The sequence below is a fragment of the Pristiophorus japonicus genome, chromosome 11 (genome assembly GCF_044704955.1).
Source record: "Pristiophorus japonicus isolate sPriJap1 chromosome 11, sPriJap1.hap1, whole genome shotgun sequence".
NCBI classification, from domain to species: domain Eukaryota; kingdom Metazoa; phylum Chordata; class Chondrichthyes; family Pristiophoridae; genus Pristiophorus; species Pristiophorus japonicus.
Window position 1 is genome coordinate 12,202,487 of NC_091987.1, and position 25,661 is coordinate 12,228,147.

General features: G+C 46.9%; 1 protein-coding gene across 1 annotated transcript in view; it reads left to right on the forward strand.

Annotated features, from left to right (window-relative positions):
* LOC139275505 (E3 ubiquitin/ISG15 ligase TRIM25-like) overlaps positions 1-25,661 on the forward strand; it is a 50,058-nt gene that overhangs the window by 18,553 nt on the left and 5,844 nt on the right. Inside the window, exon 6 of the mRNA XM_070892675.1 lies at positions 13,453-13,596. Coding sequence (XP_070748776.1) covers positions 13,453-13,596 — 144 coding nt within the window. The remainder of the gene's footprint in view (positions 1-13,452; positions 13,597-25,661) is intronic.

Genomic DNA, 25,661 nt, shown 5'->3' on the forward strand with positions numbered 1-25,661 from the left:
CGCTCCCCATAAACCTTTACTCCCTTATCGTTCAAAAATCTGTCTATCTCCACCTTAAATATATTCAATGACCCAGCCTCCACGGCTCTCTGGGGCAGAGAATTCCATAGACTTACAACCCTCTGATAAGGGAATTAAGGGTTACAGGGAGCGGGCGGGTAAGTGGAGCTGAGTCCACGGCCAGATCAGCCATGATCTTATTGAATGGCGGAGCAGGGTTGAGGGGCTAGATGGCCTACCCCTGTTCCTAATTCTTATGTTCTTATGTCGAAGAAATTTCTCCTCATCTCAGTTTTAAATGGACTGATCCTTATTCGAAGACTATGTCCCCTAGTTTTAGTTTCCCCATGAGTGGAAATATCCTCTCTCAATCCACCTTGTCAAGCCCCCGCATTATCTTATAAGTTTCAATAAAATCACCTCTCATTCTTCTGAACTCCCAAGTTATAGGCCCAACCTACTCAACCTATCCTCATAAGTCAACCCCCTCATCTACGGAATCAACCTAGTGAACCTCCAATGCAAGTATATCCCTCCTTAGATACAGAGACCAAAATTGTACGCAGTACTCCAGGTGTGGCCTCAGCAATACCCTGTACAGTTGTAGCAGGATTTCCCTGCTTTTATACTCTATCCCTCTTGCAATAAAGGCCAACATTCCATTTACCATCCTGATTATTTGCTGAACCTGCATGCTCACTTTTTGTGTTTCATGCACAAGTACCCCTAGGTCTCTCCGTACTGCAGCACTTTGCAATTTTTCTCCATTTACATTATAATTTGCTTTTCTATTATTTCTGCCAAAGTGGATAACCTCACATTTTCCCACATTATACTCCATCTGCCAAATTTTTGCCCACTCACTTAGCCTGTCTATATCCCTTTGCAGATTTTTTGTGTCCTCCTCACAATTTGCTTTCCCACCCATCTTTGTACCATCAGCAAACTTGGCTACATTACACTCGATCCCTTCATCCAAGTCATTAATATAGACTATAAATAGTTGAGGACCCAGCACTGATTCCTGTGGCACCCCACTAGTCACTGTTTGCCAACCGCAAAATGAACCATTTATCCCAACTCTCTGTTTTCTGTTAGTTAACCAATCCTCTATCCATGCTAATATATTACCCCCAACCCTGTGAGCTTTTATCTATGTGGCACCTTATTGAATGCCTTCTGGAAATCCAAATACACCTTATCCACTGTTCCCTCTTATCCACCCTGCTCATTACATCCTCAAAGAACTCCAGCAAATTTGTCAAACATGATTTCCCTTTCATAAAACCATGCTGACTTTTCTTGATTGAATCATGCTTTTCCAAATGTCCCACTACTGCTTCCTTATTAATGGACTCCAGCATTTTCCCCAATGACAGATGTTAGGCTAACTAGTCTATAATTTACTGCTTTTTGTTTGCCTCATTTTTTAAATAGGGGCGTTACATTTTCAGTTTTCCAAACTTCAGATCTGAAGTTGAATGAATGGAAAGTTAAATAATTCTCCAGCTGTCACTACTGGCAGATCAAAGTACTTAAGGAAGTGGCCCTAGAAATAGTGGATGCATTGGTGGTCATTTTCCAACATTCTATAGCCTCTGGCTCAGTTCCTATGGATTGGAGGGTAGCTAATGTAACACCACTTTTTAAAAAAAGGAATGAGAGAGAAAACAGGAAATTATAGACCAGTTAACCTGACATCAGTACTGGGGAGAATGTTGGAATCAATTATTAAAGATGTAATAGCAGCGCATTTGGAAAGCAGTGACAGGATCGGTCCATACTTGACAAATCTTCTGGAATTTTTTGAGGATGTAACTAGTAGAATGGACAAGGGAGAACCAGTGGATGTGGTGCATTTGGACTTTCAAAAGACTTTTGACAAGGTCCCACAAAAGAGATTAGTGTGCAAAATTAAAGCACATGGTATTGGGGGTAATGTATTGACGTGGATAGAGAATTGGTTGGCAGACAGAAAGCAAACAGTAGGAATAAACGGGACCTTTTCAAAATGGCAGGCAGTGACTAGTGGGGTACCACAAGGTTCAGTGCTGGGACCCCAGCTATTTACAATATACATTAATGATTTGGACGAAGAAATTGAATGTAATATCACCAAGTTTGCAGATGACACTAAGCTGGGTGGCAGTGTGAGCTGCGAGGAAGATACTAAGAGGCTGCAGGGGGACTTGGACAGGTTAGGTGAGTGGGCAAATGCATGGCAGATGCAGTATAATGTAGATAAATGTGAGGTTATCCACTTTGGTGGCAAAAACAGGAAGGCAGAATATTATCTGAATGGTGACAGATTAGGAAAAGGGGAGGTGCAACGAGACATCAATCATTGAAAGTTGTCATGCAGGTAAAGCAGGCGGTGAAGAAGGCAAATGGCATGTTGGCCTTCATAGCGAGAGGATTTGAGTATAGGAGCAGGGAGGTCTTACTGCAGTTCTACAGGGCCTTGATGAGGCCACACTTTGAATATTATGTACAGTTTTGTTCTCCTAATCTGAGGAAGGACATTCTTACTATTGTGGGAGTGCAGCGAAGGTTCACCAGACTGATTCCCGGGATGACAGGACTGACATATGAAGAAAGACTGGATCGACTAGGCTCATATTCACTGGAATTTTGAAGAATTAGAGGGGATCTCATAGAAGCATATAAAATTCTAATGGGATTGGACAGGTTAGATGCAGGAAGAATGTTCCCAATGTTGGGGAAGTCCAGAACCAGGGATCACAGTCTAAGGATAAGGGGTAAGATGAGGAGAAACTTCTTCACTCAGAGAATTGTGAACCTGTGGAATTCTCTACCACAGAAAGTTGTTGAGGCCAGTTCGTTAGATATATTCAAAAGGGAGTTAGATGTGGCCCTTATGGTTAAAGGGATCAAGGGGTATGGAGAGAAAGCAGGAATGGGGTACTGAAGTTGCATGTTCAGCCATGATCATATTGAATGGTGGTGCAGGCTCGATGGGCCGAATGGCCTACTCCTGCACCTATTTTCTATGTATCTGTTTCTAAAACGCATAGTGAGAAGCCACTGTTCGAAACATCGTTGCCCCAACTACTGATAAAAATAAGGGCTCGAAATTGCATAACTCCACGGTTTGGGTGATAATTTTTGTGGAAACTCAAAAAGTATCGCCCAGCGAAAAAGTTTTGCAGCTTTAGCACTACCAATTAAGCATTACCAATTCCCTTAGCGTGCTCAAAGGAGCAAGAAGGGCGGTTGTGGCAGAGAGCTGCACAATGTTCTGTGCAGCGCTGCCGACTTTGGAGGTTCCTTCCCTTGCTTAAAGGGAGGGCCAATGCTGGGTGACTCAAGTTTTCCTGCTGTCTGTTTTGGGCCACAACACCTGCAATACGCGTATAGCAGCCCCAAGCACTCTAATAGAGTGTAGAGCTGAGCAATTGCGGGGTCCAGTGAAGGCAAAAAAAATACTACACTGGGGAGATAAATAAATGTTGCCCTACCTGGCCACCATTGCCTTTAAATATAATTCCCCAATGGCCAGACCAGGTGACAATGCCTCCTACAGCTGTTGTTGTTGGTGCCCAGCGATGCTGCAGGGGGCGGAGGCAAGTATTACATTCCGGGTGGCAACGGAGCGCTATGCACTGGATGATGTCACGATCTCCGGGGTGTAAGAGAGCTAAACTATAAGTTCGCGGGCATCAGTCAATTTTCCGCACCCGGTCAGTAACCCCTTAGCACCCCGTTACCGACCCCCGCAGGCACTAATGGGAAACGCAAAGCAGACCAATTTTGCCCCCCGAATGCTGTTGGGGTGATATGAACAAAGATTTGATTCTCCTGCGAGTCCCGGAATAGTGAATTGATCTCAGCCTAAATTTCTGAAGATAAATTGATTGAATATAAATTGATAGTGAATCCGATTTCCTCTGGAAACAAAACTGACATGATTAAGCTGTTGAAATCCAAGGTAACGTCATGTCTTCCCAATAATAATGTTAATTTCTACAGCTGATGATTTTTATGTTTTCCCCCATAAACACAAGAAAGGCTGGAAGTGGCCCGTTTAAATTTGACCCAATCCTGCAGGTTAAATGACTTAGTTGGCGGATTACAGTGAATCCGGGAGCGGTTCAGGTGCGAGTGTCACTGGAATAATTCCCCATGTTGGACGCAATCAGCCTTACGTCAGAGCCTTAAAAACACTGGTAACCTTCAGGGATGGCTCCGCGCCCCCACCTCTGTGTCAGCACTGTTGTCGAATCATCGGCAGATATTTCAGATGAGCGGAAGGTGGGTTTGAGCAGGTTCAGAGGAGTGGGGAGTCAGAGGGGGGCCCAGTGGGCATCGGCTGATGTTGGCTCATGTTGGGAGCCATGATCGAGTGAGTTAGGATCCAAGCTAAAGAGGGAGACCTCAAGGGTGGCAACCACAGTATTAATTCTGGTGCACACGCAAGTTAGATTAACATTACATTTTGTCAAATATGTAAAAAATATTGGGGCTCATTTTCATCTTCAAGTCTAAGTCAGTTCTAAATGGATAGGAATAAGTGTCACTCCTTACACAGATCAGTTGAGTGAAAGATCTGAAAAGCCAAGTGCAAATTACACTGAATTTTCCAGTCTAAGCTCATCACATAATTCTTCACAGTACCAGATGGATTCACACATGACACAAGTGTTTGGAGATTAAAATTGTGCGTAAGTGAAATTTAAACTGTTATGTCTTTAGTGTACTTATGAATGACTCCACAAGGCAATGTGTTGTACTTGAACTGTAATAACCGTGGTCCTTTATTCCAAACTCCAGAGTGCTTTGCAAGCATGGTGTGCAGCCTTTTATACAGCCCCTGCCACCAGGGCAGGAAAACCCCCGGTCTCCACCAGTTGCACCCTCTAGTGGTGCCAGCATATATATACACAGTGTGAACCTTATTGATAGTACATCAGGTAAACAAGTTTCCATCTTAAACAATCTCACAGTGACTGCACATAGAGCACTTCCATAATCAGCATATACAACATCACTCTCCCCCAAGTCCTTTGTGCCAATTACCTTTGCACTATGTGCTCTGGCTTAGCTCTCCCCAGACTTAAGTGCCAATAGCCCTTGCACCTTGGCTGTGCTTTGGCTTGGCCCTCCCACTGTTAACCCCCAAGTCCTTTTGCCACAACGTTGGGTAGTTGTTATCAGATTGGATCGTTCGATGATGCAGTGGAGGTTCCAGTGGGTTCTGGGTGTGATCCATGTGTGTGTCCATGGCTACGTACATCCATTTCCGAGATCATGCAGCTGGCCCGTTATATTAACATACAGGATCAGACACAGTCAAGTACAAAGAAAGGAAGAAAAAAAAAATGTTTTTAGTTTGTATCGTTGCACCTAGGTTCCGTGACTTACATTCGTTACATTTTACGGTCGTGCGCCAGGATTGGGTCGATTGCATTCATGGTTTAGTTGTGGTCAGTACTGAGGTAGCAGTACAGGTATGTGAGGACGCTAGTTCCAGAGCTACCGGACTGGGTCCTAGCCGTCTGATGGTGGCGCTGCATCCCCTGCAAGGGTGGGCTTGGTTCGCTCACGGAGCCAGGACTCAGGGCCTTTGCCGTTGCCTAGTGGTGGGAAGAGCCACAGATGTGTGACGTCCCTGTCCTCCTTTGAGGGCTGCAGAGTCTTCTGCGTGCTCTCTCACGATGTTGGGAACCTGGCTGTTCCAGGTCCCTTTTGGGGAACTCATTGGTCCTGACCTTTCGTTCCCAGACATGGCCGAGGTAGTGACTGGATCTGGGGGCTGCGCCGTCTCCACCCGGGTGGTGGACAATGGCGGCCGACTGCGCGTATTGGCGCCGTTTTCGTTTCCAGGTCCGTGGCGAATGGTGCCATCGGGTGCCTGCAGCGTGGGATAGACCTGGGGCAGGGTATCAGGCTCTGCGCCTTTACGCTCCAGAATTTGCTCGCTTGCTACTCTAGGGGACACTCTATTCCCGATATCTTGCAACAACATTTGGTTCTTTGCATTAGAATTGGTACCGACATCTCGCAACAACATTCTGTTCTTTACAGTGCCGACATCTCGTAATAACATTCTGTTCACAATCTTAATCGGTTCAGTACATTGATTGCCATGCATGCAATGTCTCTTTAAGTTCAGTTGGGTGCAGGTCTCCTTTGAGAGAACCCTGCTGGCTTTACCCCAATCAGATCCTTTGTTGGACCCCACGTGTTGGTCCCTCAGCGTTGCACCTCTTAATGTTTCCGCAGCCATCTTTTTTTTCAGCCACGCCGCTCCTCGCTGCAGCAGGAGCGCTATCTTGCCTCGGTCCTCGAGGTCGACTGCCTTGATCCTTCTCTCCTGTGATTCTGCCACAAACGCTGGAAGGGTACCTGTGAATTCGATCTTCCTCCCCAGGAGTCCTGCCACTGGAGCCGGGAAGATATTTTTAGATCGTTCCAGTCGGATCATTGCCACATAGTCGTGATTGACGGTCTGTGCCTCAGGTGCTGCGCTGGTCTGTTCTCTGGTGCCTGGCCCAAGCAAAGGTGAGGTTTTGCTCTGCCTCTGAGCACGGGGGACATCGATTGCTGGAGTGAAGAGGTCTTCCCATTTCCATTGGATCTTCTCCATCCACTTTCTTCCGAGTAGTGTTGGACCATCACCTGCAACAATCCACAGAGGTAACTTATGTATCATGCCATTATGGATTACACTTACATCCGCACTACCAAGGACAGGGATCAGCCCCTTGGTGTAGGTGCGCAACTTTTCCTGCACTGGAACCAGCTCGGGTTGTTTTTCATTCTATAGCCTCTCGAAGGCATTCTGGCTCATCACTGACTGGCTCGCTCCCGTGTCCACTTCCATGAAGACTGGAACACCGTTTATTTCGACTTCCATCTTCACTGGAGGACAATCGGCGGTGCAGGTATACACTCCATACACCACTTCTTGGGGCTGAGCTGCCTCTCTGGCCAAATCATCATACTCCTCACTGGATTCAAAGTCATCTGCCAACTCCTCTGCTAGACGGTGAGTCGTATTTCTTTTACACATGCACTGGAGGTGGCCCTTCGTGTTACAGGCTTTGCATATGTACTCCGCAAACCGGCACTGGTGAGCCCTATGATTTCCTCCGCAACGCCAGCATGGAGCTACTCGATCAGCACCCCTCGGCGGGTCTCTGAGTTCTGGAACCCTGAGGTCTGTGCTCTCTGCCCTGAGCAGAGCCATGTTCTACAGTCTTGCCTGTGAAAGGCACCATTCTGTGTACAGTATTTGCCAGGTTTGAGTCCACAGGCTGAATGATTTGCTTGGTGCTGCAGGTCGAGGTCATGAATGCCTGACTGATGCCGATGGCTTTCTGCAGGATGACTGTGGTATCGGCAGATAGTAGCTTATAAAGGAGGCCCTCATGACTAATTCCTATAACGAAGAGGTCTCGCAATGCTTCGTTGAGGTGCGTGCCAAAATCACGCGTTGCCGCAAGTCTCCTGAGGTTGGCAGCATATTTAGCAATCTCCTGGCCCTCAGGTCTGCGGTGCGTGTAGAATCTGAGCCTGGCCGTGAGGATGCTCTCCTTTGGTTTAAGTTGGTTGCGAATTAGTTCAGTCAGCTCATCGTATGTTTTATTCTTGGTCTTCGTGGGTGCCAGCAAATCCCTGATGAGGCAGTAGACCTTGGGCCCACAACTGGTCAGCAGTATAGCCTTGCACTTCTCTGCCAATGTGTCCGGCTCCCCTGCCAGGTCGTTTGCCGCAAAATATTGCTCGAGCCTTTCCGTGAAGGCATCCCAATCATCACCCTCTGCAAAATCTTTTAGTGTGTCAAAGGTAGCCATGATCACGTGAAAGTCCTTATTCTCATCGCCAGTTGTTATGTCTTTAGTGTACTTATGAATGACTCCACAAGGCAATGTGTTGTACTTGAACTGCAGTGACCTTGGTCCTTTATTCCAAACTCCAGTGTGCTGTGCAAACATAGTGTGGAGCCTTTTATACAGGGCCCTGTCACCAGGGCAGGAAACCCCCCGGTCTCCACCAGTTGCACCCTCCAGTGGTGCCAGCATGTATGTACACAGTGTGAACCTTATTGATGGTACATCAGGTAAACAAGTCTCCATCTTATATAATCTCACAGTGACTACACATAGAGTACATCCATAGTCAACAGTTGCAACATAAACGATTGGGGACAATTAAAGAGAAGTGTCATAATGAGAGGGAGAGATGGAAACACAACTTCAGCAAGCTGTGGAGAGGCTTAAAGGGTGAGTCAACCTGTCCATAGCCTTTGCCAAGGCTAAAAGGCAAGAGGGGAGACCAAAATGGAGAGAAAGGGGACTCTAGATGGAGGCATGATTCTGCAGACAAGGGATGGAGCAACCCAGCACTAGACCCTGTGTTTAGTGGCTGCGGAGGTCGAGGTAATAACATAAGAACATAAAAAATATGAGTATGAGTAGGCCATACTGCCCCTCGAGCCTGCTCCGCCATTCAATAAGTTCATGGCTGATCTGATCTTGGCATCAACTTCCCATAACCCTTGACTCCCCTGTAGTTCAAGAATCTGTCTATCTCTACCTTGAATATATTCAATGACTCAGCTTCCACAGCTCTCTGGGTCAGAGAATTCCAAAGATTCACGACCTTTTGAGAGAAGAAATTCCTCCTCCGTCTTAAATGGGTGGCCCTTTATTCTGAAACTATCCCCACAAGGGGAAACATCCTCTCTGCATCTACCCTGTCAAGGCTCCTCAGAATCTTATGTTTCAATAAGATCACTTCTCATTCTTCAAAACTCCAATGCGTACAGGCCCAAATTTTCCTCACAAGACAATCCCTTTATCTCAGGAATCAACCTGGTGAACCTTTTTTGAACTGCCTCCAATGCAAATATATCCTTCTCTAAATACGGAGGTGGAGCTGCTTGAGTCATTTGCTGGCAGGGCTGCCCTTTGTCCCACTCACTGGCACTAGGCTCCTACAAGGAGATGCAACCAAGTTTCCTGCATGTGTCATCTTTTGCTGATTGGCTGGCCCCAACAACCCTGGACAGCAGAGCCCCGAATTTGCTCTCTCGTTTGATGCAGAAATTATGTAATGGCGAGTGGGGAGGAATCACCAGCAGGTTGGGAGTAGGGTTGGGTTAGCAAAGCTGTTCGACCAGTTTTCCCCAACCAGCCTACCTCCCCATCCCCCCGGGCAGAAATCCGAGTCCCTTGCAGGCCAGATGCCCAGTGAGCATTGGAAAAGGCATGGCCACGTACCATTTTATGCTAGTGACCGATCCCTGCGATTTGGGGCGAGGTCAAGGAAGGGTCAGACTGGTGGGCAGAAGTCCCGCCCCATCACACGTCTGACAGCACAGTGGCCCGCCAGGAATTTCTAAGCCCATATTTCCGAGGTATGTTGTGGACTTGGCATCCAGTAATCCTGCTGGTCACAGGTTAGATTGCAGGCCTTCCATACGTCACTTTGAAGAAGTCACTAAAGTCCCTGCCTGTTTTGGAGTGGAGCTTCCATCGCCTACCCAGGAGCCCATCAAAAAATTGGACAAAAGTACAAACTGGGTGGAAGTGAGGTATAACTGATTTACACCGCATTTCTTGGTCCAGCCGTGCTCAAATTTCAGAGTGCATCCGAGTCCCGATATTAAACAAAGAGTATCAAGTAAATCCTGCCCTTCCTTTTGTCACCCACACATCGGAATATCAGATTGCAATCTGCCAATAAGGTCTATGGTGTCAATCAGCACCACTTTGGGCTGTCTCACATAATCCAAGGCAACGTTTCTTAAGGTTTACACAAACCAACACTGTCACAACTGGAATATCGTGCAATACTGAGGGAAGTGCTATTAACTTTTATTTTCCAGAGCCACCGTAGATGAAGTCAGACATAGAGATGCATTAAGTAGCATTACTTTACACTCTGATGACACAACCCAAACCAACACAAGTATAAGCATAGAAGATTACAATAATTATGTCCAAATGTCATCATTGACGTGACTGTCAATACTACATAAGAACATAAGAACATAAGAATTAGGAACAGGAGTAGGCCATCTAGCCCCTCGAGCCTGCTCCGCCATTCAATAAGATCATGGCTGATCTGGCCGTGGACTCAGCTCCACTTACCCGCCCACTCCCCGTAACCTTTAATTCCCTTATTGGTTAAAAATCTATCTATCTGTGACTTGAATACATTCAATGAGCTAGCCTCAACTGCTTCCTTGAGCAGAGAATTCCACAGATTCACAACCCTCTGGGAGAAGAAATTCCTTCTCAAATCGGTTTAAAATTGGCTCCCCCGTATTTTGAGGCTGTGCCCCCTAGTTCTAGTCTCCCCGACCAGTGGAAACAACCTCTCCGCCTCTATCTTGTCTATCCCTTTCATCATTTTAAATGTTTCTATAAGATCACCCCTCATTCTTCTGAACTCCAACAAGTAAAGACCCAGTCTACTCAATCTATCATCATAAGGTAACCCCCTCATCTCTGGAATCAGCCTAGTGAATCGTCTCTGTACCCCCTCCAAAGCCAGTATATCATTCCTTAAGTAAGGTGACCAAATCTGCACGCAGTACTCCAGGTGCGGCCTCACCAATACCCTGTACAGTTGCAGCAGGACCTCCCTGCTTTTGTACTCCATCCCTCACGCAATGAAGGCCAACATTCCATTCGCCTTCCTGATTACCTGCTGCACCTGCAAACTAACTTTTTGGGATTCATGCACAAGGACCCCCAGGTCCCTCTGCACCGCAGCATGTTGTAATTTCTCCCCATTCAAATAATATTCCCTTTTACTGTTTTTTTTCCCAAGGTGGATGACCTCACACTTTCCGACATTGTATTCCATCTGCCAAACCTTAGCCCATTCGCTTAACCTATTTAAATCTCTTTGCAGCCTCTCTGTGTCCTCTACACAACCCGCTTTCCCACTAATTTTTGTGTCATCTGCAAATTTTGTTACACTACACTCTGTCCCCTCTTCCAAGTCATCTATGTATATTGTAAACAGTTGTGGTCCCAGCACCGATCCCTGTGGCACACCACTAACCACCGATTTCCAACCCAAAAAGGACCCATTTATCCTGAGTCTCTGCTTTCTGTTCGCCAGCCAATTCTCTATCCATGCTAATACATTTCCTCTGACTCCGCGTACCTCTATCTTCTGCCGTAACCTTTTGTGCGACCTCAGCCTTAGCTAGATTTTGCTTAGCAGCAGTAGCATGAAGCTGATTTCAATGTCTAAGGTGGTTCAGCAGAGAATTTGCAATCTATATCTTGCTGACAAGCTTCCAGCATTCAGCTCTTCCGTTGTAATGTGAGTGTAACACATACTGCCTGTGGGATGCTGGGCTTCTTCTCCGGGAATGCCAGTGGCCAGTCTCCAGCCAGGGTCATTGTAAGCTTTCTTCCATTGTCTTCTTCTCGTCCTAGTTTGACTTACCTTGCCCGTACTCTGTCTCTCCACATTGTTACTGTTACTTTACTCACTTGCATTCAGAACTTGGATCCAGGGTCAAGGAATACACCTTTAACTGCTCCCAGCAGCTGGGCACTGGCAGACCTGCCCTCTGCTCTAAGTGAAATGTGCATTTCACTGAAGAGGTCGCAAAGTCTCTGGTTGAAGAATGGACTCTATGGGTTTTTTTTTCTCTGAAGGTACTTTTCCTGTTCTGGGGTCACCCTATGCAGATACGTGAAAAGGCTGGTTTGTTAAAATGCCAGAGACCGCATGGCAGTTGGCTGTGACAAAGAACTGTCAGTCATCCAGAATGTACGAGTTTGCCCTAGCAAAAAGAAAGGGGCTCAGATATCTGAGGCATGCATAAACTATTAGAAAACCACTCTAATATGCAAAGGCACTTCTCTCTCACCTCCATCTCAGAAAAGAAGCAGAACAATGGACCCACTAGCCTGGCCAGACCAAGAGGGGCCAGTTCTTCCCTACACAATAGCCAAGAGATGTACCGGACCCAACGCCATCAGTCCAACACACATGGGTCTGATGGCCCATCACCGACTAAGCACCAGAGTACTTCGAAGCAAAAGGATTTCAAAGACTGGCGGGAGAGATAAGGGCTGGAGTACTCTTTTAAAGATTCCACCATTCTCTAGCGTTCTGGAGCGTTCTCCAGCATTTGAGCGTTCCCTCTCTCTCTCTCGCTCCACCAAGACCGATGTGACAAGAAGGACCAGCTGAACGATCGAGACCAACTGGTGAGCATGGTCGCGAGTGTCCCAAGCCGGTAACCAGGGCGCCAGGCGAGCTGTGTGGGGTGTAAAGGGCTCAGCGTTTTCTTGGAAGTGAAGCTTTTTCGGGCTATTCTGGGGAGGGAGCTTCATGCGACTGGGTAATTCGCTAGTAGGGGGGAGTTAGACTCCACCATAGCCACAAGGAAATTACTGCATGTCATCAGTCCTCAATGTTGGACTGTATGTTGTTTTAACCTGGATCTAATTCTCCACAGAGAAAGTTATTTTGTTTAGTAGTGCATGTTTTAGCCAGTGAATGTTAAACCAAATAAATAAGTGCGATTTTTCACTGAAGCATTCCTGTCCATGACTTATTCCATTTACACTCTGAATAATAATCCCCGGGTAAAGAATTCTCATAAGGTGGGGGCGATTCGAACCGTCCATCTAACCATTGGGCTATGAGCAAAACCGATTACATCGATAATGTTGTGTCTGTGGACTGGGGCATCGGCATCTCCTGGATTCCATGGATGTGCTGCCAAGCACATAGATTTACAAGGCTCACGTCAACGAGCGGGCACAAGGCTCTTCTGCCTTTAGCCGAGGCTCAGCGGATAGCCTGCGGTCAGTGCACAACCAGCACAAGCACCTGAACCCTGGCTTTCCAGCCCCGTCAGCACACACTCTCCATTGCACCCAATACTCGTGCTATTTTTTTTAATTTCTAGTGTCAGCTGCCATAGGCCGCATCTTGGAGAAGGCGGAATCAACTGAACATCAGGCAACATCTGTCGTAAAGGATGCCACCGCGGAGCCGCGTGTTTACATTCAATCTCAGGAGAACTGCTCAGGTGGGTAAAGGGGAAACTGTCACACAGGTGAGCCAATGATAGTAGAGTACAGGGGCCAGTGACAGTGGGATCACATGCCAGGGATTTGAGAGTTTAGTTTGTTGCCAATTATACCCACACTGTCTATGTCACTGCCTGTTGTACCCACACTGCTTATTGTTCCTAATCTTCTTGCTCTATTCCTTATTCTCTATTCTTGCTCTATTCCTAATCAAGATAACAAAAACAGATTATCTGGTCATCATCACATTGCTGTGTGTGGGAGCTTGCTGTGCGCAAATTGGCTGCCGCGTTTCCTACATTACAACAGTGACTACACTCCAAAAGTACTTAATTGTCTGTAAAGCGCTTTGAGATGTCCAGTGGTCGTGAAAGGCGCTATATAAATGCAAGTCTTTCTTTCTTTATGCTGACAGCTGCCAACAAGATCCGTCGCCCAATAGAAACAAGAACCAGTTTCACTGAAAGAGCTTTATTAATACAACAGGTGGCTGCAGCCAGTCCAGGGGCCGGCAATCAGAAAACGAATACATTGAAAAGATTATCAAGAGAATCAAAAGGTGCGTCTATAAAACTGAATGAAGATCACGCGGGGAAGTGACGATTCTCCTGTAATTACTCTTTGTTTTACTGTGAGGTTTCATCAGTCCCTATACGCAGCCTAGGTGGGTGAGGGAAGAATAATTGTACAGACGATGAGCCAGTAACAAGAGCAGCACAGGGCGTGGGGTTAGATGTGGGGGAATTTATGCATTGAGTTCCTGTATCGGTCCCTCCCCAAAGCAATTGTTTTATATAATGACTAACAAATGATCATGGCTGGCACAGTTCCAAGGGGAAGGAGCAGAGTAACATTTGAACTCTCCATTTGATGGCTGGTGAAGTGGAGGTGGTGCTGAGTGAGGTGGTATCAGCTCATCCACTGCTGAAACCCTCAGTTATGCATTTGTTACCTCTAGACTTGACTATTCCAACACAATCCTGACTGACCTCCCACATTCTACCTTACGTAAACTTGAGTTCATCCAAAACTGTGTCCTAACTCTCACCAAGTCCCGCTCATCCATCATCATCATAGGCAATCCCTCGAAGCAAGGATGACTTGCTTTCACGCCAAAAAGTTGAAAGGTGTTTCAATGTAGGACCTAATATTCCAGATCCCTGGGTGTCATAGTACATCAGTCATTGAAGGTTGGCTTGCAGGTACAGCAGGCGGTTAAGAAAGTAAATGGCATGTTGGCCTTCATAGCGAGGGGATTTGAGTACAGGGGCAGGGAGGTGTTACTACAGTTGGTGAGGCCACACCTGGAGTATTGCATACAGTTTTGGTCTCCTAACTTGAGGAAGGACATTCTTGCTATTGAGGGAGTGCAGCGAAGGTTTACCAGACTGATTCCCAGGATGGCGGGACTGACATATCAAGAAAGACTGGATCAACTGGGCTTGTATTCACTGGAGTTCAGAAGAATGAGAGGGGATCTCATAGAAACGTTTAAAATTCTGACGGGTTAGACAGGTTAGATGCAGGAAGAATGTTCCCAATGTTGGGGAAGTCCAGAACCAGGGGTCACAGTCTAAGGATAAGGGGTAAGCCATTTAGGACCGAGATGAGGAGAGACTTCTTCACCCAGAGAGTGGTGAACCTGTGGAATTCTCTACCACAGAAAGTTGTTGAGGCCAATTCACTAAATATATTCAAAAAGGAGTTAGATGTAGTCCTTACTACTCGGGGGATCAAGGGGTATGGCGAGAAAGCAGGAATGGGGTACTGAAGTTGCATGTTCAGCCATGAACTCATTGAATGGCGGTGCAGGCTTGAAGGACCGAATGGCCTACTCCTGCATCTATTTTCTATGCTTCTATGTTTCTTTCCCGAATTACATCTTGAAGGGTGGAAGATGCCTGTGCATGAATTTTTTTAACATGCGGTGGCCATTGCACACCAGCCACCACACAGATTTGACAGAGCTAGGTCTTGGTCCAGTGGCAACGATTACCCAAGATGACTGGAGACCATCTCTGCTGCACGGACCCAGCGTGCACACATATCGCAGTGTGGGCTGGCCCGTGCTGCCCCTGGGCCCTCGCCTCTTCTGGGCCATCACCCCTGCACTCGCTGACCCACATTGGCTCCCGGTGAAGCAACATCTTGATTTCAAAATTCTCATCCTTATTTTCAAATCGCTCCATGGCTTCACCCCTCCCTATCTCTGCAATATCCTCCAGTCATGCAAACCCTGCCCCCACCCCCCTCACCCCCACCCTCTGAGATATCTGCGCTCCTCCGATTCTGCCCTTTTGAGCATCCCTGATTATAATCGCTCAACCATTGGTGGCCGTGTCTTCTGTTGCCTGGGCCCTAAGCTCTAGAACTCTCTGCCTAAACCTCTGCCTCTCTACCTCTTTCCTCCTTTAAGACGCTCCTTAAAAGAAAGGTGGAAAAGCAAGTTGTGAGGAGGACGCAAAGAATCTGCAAAGGAATATAGACAGGCTAAGTGAGTGGGCAAAAATTTGGCAGATGGAATATAATGTGGGAAAATGTGAGGTTATCAACATTGGTAGGAAAAATAAAAAAGAAAATTATTATTTAAATGGGGAGAGATTACAAAATGCTGCAGTACAGAGAGATCTGAGGGTCATTGTACATGAAACACAAAAAAATTAGCATGCAGGTACAGCAAGTAATCAAGAAGGCAATTGAAATGTTGGCCTTTATTGCAAGGGGGATAGAGTATAAAAGCAGGGAAGTCCTGCTACAACTGTACAGGGTATTGGTGAGACCACACCTGGAGTACTGCGCACAATTTTGGTCTCCATTTTTAAGGAAGGATATACTTGCATTGGAGGCAGTTCAGAGAAGATTCATGAGGTTGATTCATGAGATGAAAGGGTTGTCTTATGAAGAAAGATTGAGCAGGTTGGACCTATACTCATTGGAGTTTAGAAGAATGAGAGGTGATTTTATTGAAAAGTATAAGATTCTGAGGGGGCTTGACAGGGTAAATGCAGAGAGGATGTTTCCCCTCATGGGGGAACCTAGAACTAGGTGGCATAGATTCAGAATATGTGGTCGCCCATTTAAAACGGAAATGAGGAATAATTTCTTCACTCAGAGGGCCCAAGTTTCCACAAGAAAAAAACGGGCGCCCCTCCGAGCTGGGCGCCCGTTTTTCGCGCCTAAAACGGCGCCTAAAAAAATCCTCGGTATTCTCCACCTACTTACAGGTCCTCTGGCTCACGGCGCAGCCAGCACGAGCTGTGGGGGGCGCGGAGCCAGGTCCCGGCGCTGAAAACAGTGCCGGGACCTCTGCACATGCGCGCTACAGTCGGCACGCAAGTGCAGGAGCTCCAGGCGCCGAACTGTGTGGGAGGGGCCCGAAGCACGCAGCCCCTAACCCTGGCTGAATGGCCTCACTGGGGCTGCGTGAATGAGGCTCCTCCCACGGCCAGCTCCTGCTTCCCCCCCCCCGCCCCCCGACCAGACCCGACCCGACACCCGCTCCCCCCTGCCCCGCCCCGACACCCGCTACCCCCCCCACTCCGACCCGACACCCGCAACCCCCTCCCCGACCCGACACCCGCTCCCCCCCCCCGCCCTGACCCGACACCCGACACCCGCTCCCCCGCCCCGACCCGAGACCCGACACCCGCTCCCCCCCCCCCCGACTGACCCAACCCGACACGCGCTCCTGTTCCCCGACCCAACCCCCCCTCTCTCTTCCCCCCCCCGCTCTCTCTTCCCCCCCGCTCTCTCTTCCCCCACCCGCTCTCTCTCCCCCCCTCTCTCTCCCCCCTCCCCTCTCTCTCTCCCCCTTCCCTCTCTCTCTCCCCCCTCTCTCTCTCCCCCCCTCTCTCTCCCCCCCTCTCTCTCCCCCCCTCTCTCTCCCCCCCTCTCTCTCCCCCCCCTCTATCCCCCCTTCTCTCTCTTCCCCTCTCTCTCTCCCTCCCCCCACTCTCTCTCTCCCTCCCCCCTCTCTCTCTCCCCCCCTCTCCCTCCCCCTCTCCCTTCCTCCCCCCCCTCACTTCCTCCCCCCACTCTCTCTCTCCCTCCCCCCTCTCTCTCCCTCCCTCCCCTCCTCTCTCTCCCTCCCTCCCCCCCTCTCTCTCCCTCCCTCCCCCTCTCTCTCTCCCTCCCTCCCCCTCTCTCTCTCCCTCCCTCCCCCTCTCTCTCTCCCTCTCTCTCTCTCTCTCTCTCTCTCCCTCCCCCCCCTCTCCCTCCCTCCCTCTCTCTCTCTCTCTCTCTCTCTCTCTCTCCCTCCCTCCCCCCCTCTCTCTCCCTCCCTCCCCTCTCTCTCCCCCCCTCCCCCCCTCTCCTCCCTCCCTCCCTCCCCCCCTTCTCCTCCCTCCCCCCTCTCTCTCCCTCACCCCCCCTCTCGCTCTCTCTCCCTCCCTCTCTCTCTCTCTCTCTCTCCCCCTCCCGCTCAGCGGCACGAACAGCTGCAGAATTCTCCCTGGCTGAAGCACTTTCACACAGGTAGGAAGATGGTTTATTTAATCTTTTCTTGGCTTATAAATGTTTATTCAGGTTGGATTTATTTGTATAATATTTGTAGAAGTATAAATAAAGATTTATTGTCGAATTTAATGAGTTCCCTTCCCCCCCCCCCCCCCCCACCTCGTTCTGGTTGGGAACCTGCGCCTGATTTTTTAATGTGTAGAACAGGTTTTTTCAGTTCTACAAAAATCTTCACTGGCTCCATTCTACTTTAGATTGGAGTACGTTTTCACTGTGGAAACTTTCAAATCAGGCGTCAGTGGCCGGACACGCCCCCTTTTGAAGAAAAAATTCTGTTCTAAACTAGAACTGTTCTACCTGACTAGAACTGCAGAAAAAAAAATGTGGAGAATTGCGATTTCTAAAATAGTCCCTTCTCCACCAGTTGCTCCTAAAAATCAGGCGCGAATCATGTGGAAACTTGGGCCCAGAGAGTCGTGAATCTTTGGAATTCTCTACTCAAAGAGCTGTGGAGGCTGGGTCATTGAATATGGGCCAACAATTCCCGCCTCCCCTGGTCCGTACGGAGTTTCTACACACCTGGGAAGGTATTGGAAATGCCGGTTTCCAGCGTGCAATGCGCATGTGCTGGAAACCGCCATTTCCGATCTGTCAAGTTTCTGGCTTGATAGATGGCCACATCTCGGGAGCGAGGACACTTGTAAGTGGAAATTTCCGGTATTTACACTTACAAATGTCCTCAAAAATCTTGTGCCTGAAAAAGCAGGCGCGTAGCCTACTTTTAAGGTGCAAGTGTTTTAAAAAACACAAAAACATATAAAAATAAAGTTATTAAAACATATTTTATCATTAAAAACCCTCCCCACAATGGTAAGTTTATTTTAAAAAACTTTTTTAAAAATCGAGAAATTAAATTTTTTTAAGACATTAATAACTTTAATTTAAATGAATGTAATGTAATTATTTTCTATTTTTTTATTCGTGTTTTGGGTGTTTGGGACTGTGTTTTGGTTGTTTCGGACTCTATCACAATCCTAGTAATAGGAGTTTAGGACTCTGCAGAACTCCTATTACTATGATACTTTACCTGATTGGCTGCCCAGAGCCATGTGACTCCAGCTGTAGGCCTGCGCACGCGTCGATGTGCACGCGCTGTGACTGACAGTCAGCTCAGGCCACAACATCGGAAAGTCGAATGTGGGCAGCAGCTTAAGGGAGGTGCGTATTTTTTCTCTAAAATGCCTGCGGGAAGGAAAAACCAGAATTTCAGGGCATATATTTAGGGTGGAGATAGACAAATTTTTGAATGATAAGGGAGTCAAGGGTTATGGGGAGCGGGCAGGGAGGCCAAGATCAGATCAGCCATGATCTTATTGAATGGCGGAGCAAGCTCAAGGGTCCAAATGGCCTATTCCTACTCCTAGTTCTTATGTAATGTTCTTTGACTAAGCTTTTGATCATCTGCCCTAATTACCCTTATGTGGCTCGGAGTCAAATCTTTTTTTTCATAATAGTCCTGTGAAGTACCTTGGGACGCTTCACGACGTTAAAGGTGCTATACAAATACAAGTTTTTGTTCTTGTTGTAAGGTTCCATTGCAAAGCTCCCTCACCATAGGACAGCTCTGAAGTAAATGGAGGCAGAGATAGTCAGGGCACTGCAGAGTATTACTACCACTGGCCATGGTGACTCTACGGTGCACATTTGCTATAAGTGTTCTTGCAGCAGGTGGCACAGCTCTCTCACTGCGGCCCTTTAAGCTACTGAAGACCTTGCAGACTTCCAACAGCCCATGACTTGCACCCCCACCCCCACCCTTTCCCCCCTCCCCCACAGTGGTCGGGTTACCAATCGCGGGCGATACTCGCACCACTGTTCACCCAACATGTGCTCATCGAGCTGACTGCGGAAAGTGGACTCGGTTCATTGTTGGCTGATTAGGGTGGGTGCTATCCAGCCCCAATTGCTTCAGATCTCAATATTTGGAAAATGCACTTACTCCGGAAAGCAAACACTGCAGGTTGAAGCACAAATAATCGTAAAGGGACGCAGTTTCAAATAGTTCACTGATGCTTAATCATCATCATCAAAGGCAGTCCCTTGCAATTGGGGAAGACTTTCTTCCACTCTAAAAGTGAGTTCTCAGGTGACTGAACAGTCCAATACAGGAATTACAGTCTCTGTCACAGGTGGGGCAGACAGTCGTTGAAGGAAAGGGTGGGTGGGGAGTCTGGTTTGCCGCACGCTCCTTCGCTGTCTGCACTTGTTTTCTGCATGCTCTCGGTGACGAGACTCGAGGTGCTCAGTGCCCTCCCGGATGCTCTTCCTCTACTTAGGGCAGTCTTTGGCCAGGGACTCCCAGGTGTCGGTGGGGATGTTATACTTTATCAAGGAGGCTTTGAGGATGTCCTTGAAATGTTTCATCTGCCCACCTGGGGTGCGCTTGCTGTGTAGGAGTTCCAAGTAGAGCGCTTGCTTTGGAAGTCTTGTGTCGGGCGCCGGACAATGTGGCCCACCCAATGGAAAGGATGAACAGGCTGGGTCTCTTTTCTCTTGAAAAGAGAAGGCTGAGGGGTGACCTAATAGAGGTCTTTAGAATCATGAAAGGTTTTGATAGAGTAGATACAGAGAGAATGTATCCACTTGTGGGGAAGAGCAAAAATATAGGCCATCAATATAAAATAAGTCACCAAGAAATCCAATAGGGAATTCAGAAGAAACTTCTTTACCCAAAGAGTGGTGAGAATGTGGAACTCGTTACCACAGGGAGTGGTTGAAGCGAATAGTATAGATGCATTTAAGGGGACAAGCAAATGAGGGAGAAGAGAATAGAAGGTTATGCTGATAAATTTAGATGAGGAAAGATGGGAGGAGGTCTGAGTGGAGCATCATCGCCAGCGTGGACTGGATGGGCTGAGTGGCCTGTTTCTGTGCCGTATATCCTATGTGATCACACAGTAGTACTTATTTGTATCAGATAATCTTATTTGTAATTCTCATCCTTGTTTAGAAATCCCTCCATGGTCTCGCAGCGCCCCACGATATCTGCGCTCCTCAAATTCTACCCTCTTGAGCATCCTAGATTATAATCGCTCAACCATTGGTGGCCATGCCTTCAGCTGCCTGGGCCCTATGCTTAGGAACCTCTGCCTAAACCTCTCTGCCTCTCTTTCCTCCTTCAAGAAATACCTTAACATTTACCTCTTAGACAAGCTTTTGGTCATCTGCCATAATTTCTTCTCATGTGGCTCGGTGTCAAATTTTTGTCATAGCACACCTGTTAAGTGGCTTGGGACATTTTACTATGTTAAAGGTGCATATAAATATAAGTTGTTGTTGTTGTTGGTAAGACAAAAATATGCCTAGTTGGCTGTGAACCCGCCTAATCTGATAACACTGGTTGGCAAACTCACCAACATTGATGGAATTGTTTTGAAGGAAGGAAGCTGTAAAACAGGTTGCCTCTTGGCACAACTCATACATTTAATACAAGTACATGGCTGTTTGAATGGCCTGTAGAAATTGGCTTCTTAAAGGTGTAAAAAGTGTCAAAGATTCTTCGGCCCTATTTGAAGAAGAGCAGGGAAGTTCTTGGGCAAAACTTAGCCCTCTATCAAAACCACTAAAACAGATCTATCTCTTTTCTGAGGGACCATGGTGTATGCACATTAACTGCTTTATTTGCATTCATTACCTCAATGATTAAACGTAAAATGTACCTCATTGACCATGAGCACTTTGTGCAATCATCAGGCTTTGAAAAATATAATTGCAATTTCTTTCTTCTTTACCAAAATAACAGTGAAGGGAACCCTGCCTGTTTCTTTATCAGGGCTCATGTTCCAGTGAATATGACTTCATTGGATGTAGGTGGTCCTGTAGCTCCTGGTGTTGGGTGATGAGGGAGCTCCACCCCTGCTGGCACCACATCTGATCATACAGTAGCCGCCTGCCCCTGTTCACCTGGCAGTTCTTCAGTGATGCTTTGAGGGGGTCGGCTGCAATGGAAGACGTGCCACTAACCTGGGAGGTACCTGGCGCATCTGTCCCTCCTCCTGGCAAGCTGGGCACACCTTCTGGAGGACCAGGGATTGGGGTGGCAACAGATGACACTGGTGAAGAGTGTGAAGACTGTCATCAAGGTTCTCTCAGGCTAATGCTGCAGTCTGTGAAATTCGGCCCTGAGAGACTCCAGTCAGTGGGAGCCCAAGGTCTCAACTTCCCCAGTCACAATGTTCCTGAGAGCAACTGTGTTGGGGTCTCCACCCATTGCCCTAGGGGGCGCCCAACGTATGGCCCTGAAATTGTCACGTGCTCCCGTGATGCACCACAAATGTGTGAGCACCAAGTGCATTACTTCTGCAGATTAATGGTTTGCTAGCTGTGTGGGAATAAATGCCATGGCAACCAATGAACCAATGATTACTCTGCTTACTTTAGTAGATTGGGAGAAAGCTGCACACAGTCAATGGCAGAGAAGCGGCAATGGTCGGGGGACCCCAGGTCTTCGGCTGGTATACAAGGTGGTCCCGGTCGGCAATGCAGACCATAGAGTGAGTGAGAGGGAGGGAAGCTGGAGGCCAGGGCCAGCTAAAGCTTTGTCACAACATTCTGCTGCTCTTCTTCTTTCAGGCTATGGCACCACACACAACCTGTCAGCAAGCTACAAAAGCAAAATACTGCAAATGCTGGAATCTGAAATAAAACTGTGCTACCGAGCCACTCTTGGTGATGATCATTGAAGTCCCCCACCCAGACTACATTCTGTGCCCTCGCTACTCTCAAGTGCTTCTTCCAAATGGTGTTCAACATGGAGGAGTACTGCTTCATCAGCTGAGGGAGGGTGGTAGGTGGTAATCAGCAGGAGGTTTCCTTGCCTATGCTTGACCGGATGCCATGAGACTTCATGGGGTTCGGAGTCAATGTTGAGGACTCTCAGGGTCACTCCCTCCCGACTGTATATTATCACTGTGCTGCCACCTCTGGTGGGTCTGTCCTGCCAGTGGGACGGGACATACTCAGGGATGGTGATGGAGGAGTCTGGAACATTAGCTGAAAGGTATGATTCTGTGAGCATGACTATGTCAAGCTGTTGTTTGACTAATCTGTGTGACTGCTCTCCCAATTTTGGCAAAGGTCCCTAGATGTTAGTGAGGAGGACTTTGCAGGATTGACTGGGCTGGGTGTGTTGTTGTCATGTCTGTAGCCGGTGCCAAGGTCAATGCCAGGTGGTCCGTCCAGTTTTATTCTTATTATTGTTTCTTGTAGCGGTTTGTTACAACTGAGTATCTCGCCAGGCCATTTAAGAGGGCAGTTAAGAATCAACCATGTTGCTGTGCGTCTGGAGTCACAAATAGGCTAGACCAGGTAAGGATGGCAGATTTCCTTCCCTGATGGGCATTAGTGAACCAGATGGATTTTTATGACACTCTGGTAGTTTCATGGTCACCATTACTGACACTAGCTTTTTATTCCAGATTTATTTAATTAACTGAATTTAAATTCCCCAGCTGCCATGGTGGGATTCGAACTCACATTTCCGGAGTGATCGTTCAGGCCTCTGGATTATTAATCCCTTGCATCATGCCTCCTTTCTTTGGCAAGCGCCGGGAGAGATACATCCACCTGGTGGCAAAGGGCAGAATCAGGTTGATGCATTCAAACCTCGGCTGCCTGTATCCTAACTCACACCAAGTCCCATTCACCCATCACACCTGTGCTCACTGACCTACATTGGCTCCCAGTCGACCAACACCTCGATGTTAAAATTCTGATCCTCACGTTCAAATCCCTCCATGTATTGCGTAGTGGGGAGGAGAAACCAATTGCTTTTGCTTCACGCACTCTCAGTGTCAGTGAGAGAAATTATGCGCAAATTGAAAGGGAAGCTTTGGCATTAATTTTTGGGGTCAAGAAGTTTCACAAATACTTGTATGGTCATAAGTTTACCATTGTTACAGACCATAAGCCCCTAACAGCAATCCTCCATCCAAAGTCTCCAGTTCCAACATTAGCTGCAGCCCAAATGCAGAGATGGGCTTTGATTTTGTCAGCATATACATATAATATTGAATACAGATGATCAGCAGATCACAGTAACGCTGATGAAATGTCTAGATTGCCTTCCCCATCACAGGTTGCACCCGATAGGGAAGAAGTATTTTATTTTTCATACATTGATGAACTGCCAGTCACAGCTGAAGAGATTGGTAGAGCAACCAAACGTGACCCAGTGATGTCAAAGATGTATGAGTATATTGCAACTGGATGGCCAAACCAGGTAACAGACAAAGATACACATCCATTCTTCATTCGTAGGAATGAATTATCAGTAGATAAAGATTGTATCATGTGGGGTGCAAGAGTGGTTATACCAAAGAAATTCAGGTCCAAATTATTAGGAGACCTCCATGACCAGCACCTGGGAATGTGCTTGACCAAGAGTTTTGCACGCAGTTATTTACGGTGGCCAGGTCTTGATAAAGATATAGAGTACAGCATGAGTCAGTGTACGACATGTCAATCAGTAAGCAAGCAACCACCACCAGTACCATTACAGCCATGGAAATGGCCTCCCAGGGTGTGGCAAAGGCTACATATTGATTTTGCTGAGTTAGATGGACAACAATTGTTCATTGTAATTGATAGCCATTCAAAGTGGGTTGAGGTGTTTCCAATGTGGAAAATAACAACAAGTAAAACATTGGACATTTTACGAAAATTATTTTCTGCATTTGGCCTCCCTGAAGAAATTGTTTCTGATAATGAACCACAATTTCGTTCAGAAGAATTTGCACAATTCACGAGCAAAAATGGTGTGAAACATACCAAGGTTCCACCATACCATCCTGCTTCGAATGGTGCAGCAGAGCGCACTGTACAAATTGTCAAACGTGCCCTCATAAAACAAATGTTAGATCTAAATCCAAGAAAACGACAGTTGTCATTGGATCACAAATTGGCTAATTTTTTGATTACATATCGAAATACTCCTCATACAACTACTGGTAGAACACCAGCAGAGTTGTTTCTCAAACGACAGCCATGAACCAGATTCTCATTGTTAAAACCAAATTTGACACAGTCTGTAGAAGAGACACAAATTAGACAAAAAGAGAATTATGATAAAGGGAGACTAAAAGAGAGAAGAGTGAAATTAAACCAGAAGGTGAGAGTGAAGAACCATCACCATAAATGGTTAAAGTGGTTACCCGGAAGAGTGGTGAAGATATGTGGTCCTCGCACATATTTGGTAAAGATGTTTGATAATGGACAGGTTAGGTTTGTTCATATTGATCATATTTTACCTACCGACATGGAAGGAGTTGAAGGTGGGAATAATTCAATTATTTCTGACTCATCAGATAGTTTTGATACACCAGTAGCAAATCCTAAATCCAATGTATTGGAAACAAATCCAGGAGAGAATCAGAATGAAAGTCTGAGTCCGAGTCAGGAAAACAAAGAGCCTGAAGTTAGAGTGAGTGCAAATGAAAATCAAGGAAATTCCATGGAGGAAAATGTTCCTCAGGATGAGCCTCAAATGAGTGTGAAATCAAAACCATGTTTGGAAGGTTCTGTTTGAGAGCGAAGGTATCCTCTTCGAAACAGAAAACAAGTCGTAAAGTTAAATTTGTAAATATGTATAAAAATGAAGCTATTTTTGATGTTTGTTATGATGGTTTTTTCATTAAGGAGGGAGAAGTGTGATGTCTGTAAATGCTGTAAGCTTGTAATGCTTGTAGCGCCATACTGTGGATGTGGACGTATTGTGTACTGCAGCTGCAGAGTTATAATAAACAGACAGGCAGCTTCTGGTAGCTTCTGGACCAAGCAGCCTCCATGTCAGGAACTGTGTGTGTGTGCTCTGTGCAAATATCACAAGCGCAGATTCACCAGAATGATACCCAGGTTAAAAGGGTTAAATTATGAGGCAAGTTGCATAGACTAGGCTTGTTTTCCCTTGAGTATAGAAGATTAAGGGGGGATCTAATCGAGGTGTTTTCAATGATTAAAGGATTTGATAGGGTAGATAGAGAGGGACTATTTCCTCTGGTGGGGGAGTCCAGAAAATTAGAGCTAGGCAATTGAAGGGTGATGTCAGGAAGCACTTCTTCACACAAAGATAATGTGGCCATTAGAGAAACATGGTTGCAGGGTGGCCAAGAC